The sequence below is a fragment of the Euleptes europaea genome, chromosome 1 (assembly GCF_029931775.1).
Source record: "Euleptes europaea isolate rEulEur1 chromosome 1, rEulEur1.hap1, whole genome shotgun sequence".
In the NCBI taxonomy this organism is placed as follows: Eukaryota; Metazoa; Chordata; class Lepidosauria; order Squamata; family Sphaerodactylidae; genus Euleptes; species Euleptes europaea.
The window spans coordinates 28,326,198-28,333,934 of record NC_079312.1 but is presented as its reverse complement, the minus strand read 5'-3'; the positions used below and the strand labels follow the sequence as shown (position 1 = coordinate 28,333,934).

Sequence of the window (7,737 nt, the reverse complement as noted above, 5' to 3'; positions counted from 1 at the left end):
GGGGAAGTGAAAGACACAGAATGTTTCCAGTCCTTAGTTCTGTTTGTCTCGACAGGTGATAAGATGGCAACTGAGGAACAGGTGCCTGTAAAAGAAGATCCAGAGCAAGTGGAAACCGACATGTTGCCAGCGGGGAGATCTGCAGAGAGAGTTTTTCCTAGCTGCAAACAAGAAAGAGATGGTGAGAGCAGGGATTTGCCAGAGAGGCAAGGAACAGCCGTTTCAGCCAAAATGCAAGGCAAAGGAGCTCACCGCAAGGGCAAGTGTTTCAAAAATCTGGACCAGATTGTCATTCAGCAGCTGATCCACATCGGAGAGAGCACGATTGCACGCAGGAAGCAGGAGGAGGGCTTTCATCGGGACTCCGACCTCATGAAGCCTCAAATTGTCCATTTGGGAGAGAAACCCTACCTGTGTATCATCTGTGAAAAAACCTTCCGCAACCATTCGGGTCTGATGGTGCATCAGAGGATCCACACAGGTGAGAAGCCCTATAAGTGCCCTGATTGCGAGAAGAGCTTCAACCAGAGATCACACCTGACCTCCCACTGGGGGACCCATACAGGAGAGAAGCCCTTTAAATGCTTCGACTGTGGGAAAAGCTTTAGCTACAACTCTGGTCTCGTCATACACCAGAGAATCCACACTGGGGAGAAGCCCTACAACTGCTCTGACTGTAAGAAGAGCTTCAGTCAGAAGTCCCATCTGCTCTCGCATCAGCGGACTCACGTGGGAGAGAAATCCTTCAAATGCCCCGACTGTGGGAAAAGCTTCAGTTATAACTCAGGCCTCGTGATCCACCAGCGAATCCACACTGGGGAAAAGCCCTACACATGCTCAGACTGCGGGAAGAGCTTCAACCAGAGGTCGCATCTCATTTCTCACCAAGGCATTCACACAGGGCAGAAGCCGTATACATGTAAGGACTGCGGGAAGAGCTTCAGCTTCAACTCTGGGCTAATTATACACCAGCGGCTTCACACTGGGGAGAAACCTTATAAGTGCCCCAACTGTGGGAAAAGTTTCAATCAGAAATCGCACCTCATTTCACACCAGAGAGTCCATGCTGGAAAAAAGCCTTGACTTGGCAAGGAACTGGTTCCTATTCTATTATGTTTCCTTCTTCTTCCTGAGATTAAAACTTTGCTCTTGAGCAAATTAGCTTAGAAGAAACAGTGCTTTGCCAGTATTTCCAAACTAGCGGTGCCTCAGGGCAGTGGGCTTGTATTAGGACTGAAGTTTGTATGTGCATTCTGAACATTTCATGCCAAACGAAGGGCAATGTGCAGCAACATTGTACCCCCCCAAAAAAAGAAACCCCACAATTAGCTGGCAATCCAAGGGTGAAATAAAAATGGGAATGAAAAAATCCAGTGTTACAGTACTTTAATATACATTTCCTGTTTTGTAACAAAAAGGAACAAATATAAAGAAAAAAAGACCTAATCATCAACAGCTATGAAAATTCTAATATCTCCTATTAAATATGTATTAATCTGTTAGGGCATACTTCTTAGTTGGTGCAGAATCTATTTAATTCAGTAATTCAATCAGTTGGGTATATTTTAAGTTATTAATGCATACCAATCTGTCTTTACTGTTTTTTTTTTTAAGTTGTTGTCCTTTATGATGCATCTGTAAACAATTGGCATATATACTGCACTATGTATATTAAAGTACTATCATCTTGAAGTTAGACCCCCACCAAACAAACATTAATCAGACAGGTTTTGCATGTTCAAATGAACTGTTGCGGACCCAGTAATTGCAAGCAGAGCTTTCGCGTTGCCTCAGATACAATCCTTTTCTGATAGGAACCTCATCTTACTGAGAACTCTAAGCCATTGTGTGATAAAACGCGTGTGTGAACCTGCCCGAAACGAAGTTGTATGACTGATAAAGCACACAGTTGTTTGTTGGATGTGAAGCCAGACAGGGCTAGGGGCATCTTCTCTGGTTCTTTCTGATGATAACCACTAAATGTTGAAGTGGTGCCCAAATAAATACATTCCATGGGGAGAAAGAAGCTATGATTGGGGAAACATTTTGGACTTGTGAGCATCTGCACGTCAGTGTTAGGAGCCAATTCTGTGGAAGTATGGGGAGAAAATGGCAAAACACCTGGGTGACAGCATCAGGTTCTTTGGGCAAGTGCATGGCTACAACAATTTAATCCATTATTATAATTAATAAAGGAAAGGATTTAGGCAAAGCCCTGTTATACATATTCAGAAATTCACTTTAGGAGAACATTGACATAGACGGTCTCAGTGATTGCCCTGAAGTTCTCAACCTTGGCAAGGTAATATTGATTTAAATGGAACACCAGGGCCTTGCTTAATAAATACAAAATATATTATTTTTATTCAATTTCTTGTGTCTGGTGGGCTCTCGTTTTTGTGAGATGTATTGGGCTTTAAGCAGGGACTCTGGCGAAGAATGAAATCCTCTAATTTTAAACAAACATGCAAGATTTCTATGTGACTTGATAAGGTGGAGTACTTCATGATACTCACTATACCTCTGCATGGCAGACTAATCATTCATGTGCTTCTTCTGAAACTTGAAACTGAGTGAGTGGCTTGCCTGAGGCTACTTATGGAATCTCCCTGGACTAAGAAAACTACATCCTAGATACCCTTAATGTAAAGCAGATTTACAGCACCTAGGACCACCGTTAGGCATTTTTAAATATCCATAGAAAAATGCTGTAAACTTGCTGTTGTTGTGGGGTTTGTTTTTTTTAAAGGTAGGGTTTTGCACAAGTTAATGTGTAAGGAACATAAGTATTCTTAGACTTTTGCTGTAGAACTGCAAAGTCCCTATTAATTGTAGAGCTTCATCACCAGCAGGGAAGCTTGTTTGGTTAACAAAATGTATTTATTCATTTAGCTTTTTTTATAGCTCGTTTTTCTCACTGAGACTCAAAGCAGATTAAACTTCTTGGCCCTGGTCTGGATCCCCCCCATGTGGGGTCCCCCCCCGGTCGAGGTCCTCAAGTGGACGCTGTGCTGCAGTAGCAACACAGGCACAACTTGATTCAGCTTGCTCCAGAGACTGCTCCTGAGAGTACCAAAGTTAACCCATCTCTGCCCCTGGTTATTTGACTCTCGAAAGCTTTTACCCCAAGAATCTTGTTGGTCGCTGAGCTCGATACTAGCTGCTGGTTAGACAGTGGTCAATCAAGGTTTAAACCAGGGGTGGGGAACCTTTTTTCCGCCAAGGACCATTTGGATATTTATAACATCATTCGCTGGCCATACAAAATTGTCAACTTAAAAATTAGCTGACCAAGCCCCAAGCAGGCAGCTGCCCCAGACGACCCCCCTGGTGCGGGCAAGCAGGCAGGCATCCAACCGGTGGTGCACTCGCCCACCTGGTGGCACAGGATGGTCTCCAGCCACACGCCGGAGTTGCTCCTGCTCCACATGGTCGGGGCCGGATTCTACAGTCGGCTCCTGCTTCCTCCGCCTGCAGGGGTGAAATGAGGTCACGCTGGCTAAGAACTCGCCCCGCGTGTGCATGCTGGGCCTGCCCCCTTTAACCCTTCCATTGTCACCACTTCTGCCCCCATCCCTCTTATAGTACAGAGGGAATACGTTTATCCTCGGCAAAGGGTTAACACAGTTTCTTGGGCAGTCCTAGCGGCTCCATAGCTATTGCCTCTTCTGCAAGGGGGGAAATTGTTCCTTTTCTCAGCAAAACAAACTCACATCCACCTTGAATAGAGGCTATTCCTGTCCGTGGGAGGGGGCGGATCCCCAGGCTTAGTTCCTTCTGAACTAGAGATCTGCCAGGACCCATGAAGGGCCAGAACAAATGATTTTGTGGGCCTTAAACGGCCCCCGGGCCTGATGTTCCCCACCCCTGGTTTAAACCAGAGGGAGATTAGATAAAAGTCTCCAGTGATTAAGAAACAGTTCTCCAAAGACTGTACTCATTCAATTTGTTCTCTTCCAGGATTGCTGTTGCCTCTCTATTGCCTATCTAATTCCAACCTTAATTCTTAACCTTCCTTCATTTCCCCCAGCATTCTTACCTCCTGACACCCTAGCCTTTGCAAACAAAACAAAATTATTGGAAAGCCAGAATGCTGGGAGTAGAGTGTGTCAGTGTTTTATGCAAATTCACCTGCATGGATTATTTTTGGCCCACAGCCTGACACCTGCCAAACAATTAAGGCTTCCAGTTAAGGTGAGATCCATACTAGCTGCCTTGCCCACACACCCTGGCAACCTCCTCTGGAGTTTCCTTCCTTCTCAGGATAAAATTATTCCTCTCCTGCCAACAAAAGGGCATTAGCTAAGCGGCAGAGGGGTCCCTTGGCATGCGAGAGGCAATATAATTGACACCTGTATTAGGCAGGCTTCCTGTGGCTTTTGGCACAGTAGCTAGTTTTGTCTGGGACAGAGAAAAACAAAGCCTTGTGGCGTCACTGGGACACAATGGCCCATGATCCTTGAACTGGCGTTATTAGCAGACCACTCTGACCAGCTGCGTGAGCTAGCTGGGGGTAGGGTGGGGGGCTGATTGGGTCCTGCAGCCCACATTTCTTCTGCCGCTGCGTGGCGGAGCATAGCGGCAGGATGTAACAAGCCACTCAGTCAGGGCAGCTTTTAAAGAATGTTTCTCAGGGTCCCGCCACACTGCATGTGCTTGCCTGAGAATTAAACACCCGTTCTTTTGTAGGAGGGGAAAATGGAAATTAATCCAATCCCTTCTGTGGGGCAATATTCCAGCACTCACTTGGTGCAGGATATTCCACCTGTTTCAAGCAGCACAGTTCAAAACAGCCAAAACTATAAATGTGGAGGAATATGTATAGCACATGTATTAAAATTGAAGAAAACTGTTTTAATAAACGTCCATAAAGTATTTTAAAACAAGCAACATTTTCCTTTAGAGGTTTCTATACCATTTACCTCATCTTAACTGAAACAGTGTGACATCGTGAGAGAGAGAGTGAGGCAATGAGTGACAGAGACAGTTGGCAGCGTCAGTTGGTTACAAGTAACTGTCACCAGAAGGGAGGGGCTGATTCTAGAGGAGCACAGAGCCCTCTGTCAATCAAATTAGGTTCCAGCGTTTAATCCAACACCTTACACTCCCAAATCACAGCCGAACAAGCTTTATGTGTTGAGCATCCTGAGAGCTGAAGATAGCAGGCCAGGCTCTCCAAAGCCCCATTGTCATTTCCAGGACCAGGGCCTTTTCCAGTGTAGGAGAATAAGCTCTCAGCATGCAAGAGATAGTGGGATCGATGTCTGCATTCTCCAGCACTGGATAGCCTTGTCTGCGACCTCCTTTTGCTGGCCAGAGCTATGGGGGAGAGAAGCCTGCCTTGGCCCCATGTCCACACTACTACCCCTGGAGTCTCTGTCCCTCTCAGGATGATGTGAACCCCCCCTTTTTTTACCAACAATGGGGAATTAGCTCAAGTGGTAGAGTGCTTGTTTAGCATGCGAGAAGTAGCAGGATCGATGCCTGCATTCTCCAGCGTGGCACAACACTGTTTGCTACCTTCTTTTCGGGTTCGATTCCTGGTCAGGGAAAGTATTTTGGGAGGGGCTGTGGCTCAGTGGTAGAGCGTCTACTTTGCATGCGGAAAGGTCCCAGGTTCAATCCCCGGCATCTCCAGTTCAAAGGACTAGGCAAGTAGGTGATGTGAAAGACCTCTACCTGAGACCCTGGAGAGCCGCTGCCCGTCTGAGTAGACAATGCTGACTTTGATGGACCAAGGGCCTGATTCAGTAGAAGGCAGCTTCATGTGTTCATGTGATCCAGGATGCTAACAGCACAGAGGGGTGTTCATTATTGGACCTTTTCTCTGAAGCAATGGTTTGGGAAATGTTAAAATTGATCAAGTTTTACATCTTTCAAAAACACTTCATTTAAATAGCCAAGGATAATTTTTTGCCTGGAGTTTAATTCAGTGAACAAGAGAATATGAACTGGATGATACATGTACATCATGGTCTCCTTGTAATTTTGAAGTTCTGTAATAGTGATAGTGTGTATAATCCCTCTGGGATTGTTACTAATGTTGGGGAAATAAAGAATTGCACAGTGCCATTCGATGGTACAAAATAATTATTCTGGAAATAAATAATTATATAGTGCCTCCTGATCACCTTGCAAACCACCAATACCCATTGGTTTAATGATTTCCAGTGGCCATTCAGAAATTCAATGGATTGGCTTGGAAGGAAACCAATAGATTCCAACTGCTATTATTTGTCATTTGTTTTTTATGTACAGTTCTGTCCCAGTAACATGTCTGTGGTGCAGCTATCAGGGCTAGCACCGTGGCTCCCCAGGATGAGATTCAACCCCTCAACACAACACCCACATCCCAGGTCTTGCCTTTAGAAGGAATATTTATTTATTTATTTCAAACATTTCTATCCCGCCTCATCTCCTTGGATGCAATGCTACGATTTCTGTGTGCCCCCCGCGTTTCTCACATGTTTGCCCCCACACACATCCTTCATTCAGCTCAGAGACAGCGTACAAGCCCTTCCAGCTTTTTTTTAAATATATTTTTTATTATTTTTCCATTCAAATTATCAGCATATACATCATCATCTATTTCTGAAAATTAATAATAATAATATCAAATTATTATTAATAGTAAATTTAAACTTATAATGACTTCCCCCTCACTCCCTTCCATCTAAAAATAGATTGTATATACTTTTGCTAACACTTGCTAACAAGCCCTTCCAGCTTTTTACCCTCACAACAACCCTATGAGGTAGGTTAGGCGGAGAGATTGTTTAACTGTCCTAAGACCATTCTTCCCCCTTCCTTCCCTTCAGTAAAGCAGGCACTGATTTTCAGAACAGTGTATGTGGTGGCCTGCCGGCTGAGTAGGGGAGAAAAAATTGCCCCTACCCGACTCTTGTGCCTCGAATGTGATGTGGCAGTCAAAAAACAGGCCCGGAAATCAGGAGGCCGTTTTCCCACAGCATGGAGATAAATATTATTGCCTGTAATATCTGGACATCAAGCCGCTCTGAAGGGAGTAGACATAGAGATTGACTGAAAAGTTGGCAACCCTGGCCTCTGAGCATGCCCAAAGGGCTTTTCTGTTCACATTTAGCGCTTTCTGAGGGTGAGAGATTCAAAACAGATAAAAGGAAGTATTTCTTCACACAACGCATAGTTAAATTGTGGAACTCCCTGCCCCAGGATGCAGTGATGGCTGCCAACATGGAAGGCTTTAAGAGGGGAGTGGACATGTCCATGGAGGAGAGGGCTAACCATGGCTACTAGTCAAAAATGGATACGAGTCATGATGCATCCCTATTCTCTCCAGGATCAGAGGAGCATGCCTATTAAATTCACACATACTGAATAACGCACTTTCTATCCACTTTCAACACGCTAACAACCGTTTGCAAGTGCATTTTGCCGTTTTACATGTGCCATTTGTTTTACATGTGCCATGGGAGGTTTTGCCTTGGATTTGCCACTCTACATACACATTTTCGCCATCTGAATTCTCAAAACTCTGAATGGGGCTTTATTTTTGAGTTCTGAGAATTTGGATGGGGAAAAGGTGCATCTAGAGAGCGGCAAATCCAAGGCAAAACCTCCCATGCATAAACGGTGAAATCCAGCTGCCAAGTGCATTATTCAACCGCAATCCAACCGTTGTGTGTGTAAATCATAGAATCATGGAATCATAGAGTTGGAAGGGACCACCAGGGCCATCAAGTCCAACCCCCTGCATAA

The 7,737-nt window shown here is 44.8% G+C and overlaps 1 protein-coding gene across 1 annotated transcript; it reads left to right on the top strand.

Moving 5' to 3' along the window:
- The first annotated feature begins 231 nt into the window (after positions 1-231).
- Positions 232-1,117, top strand: LOC130474612 (zinc finger protein 239-like). The gene has a single exon (XM_056846308.1). The coding sequence runs from the start codon at positions 232-234 to the stop codon at positions 1,081-1,083; it is 852 nt and encodes a 283-aa protein (XP_056702286.1). The 3' UTR covers positions 1,084-1,117.
- The last annotated feature ends 6,620 nt before the right edge of the window (positions 1,118-7,737 follow it).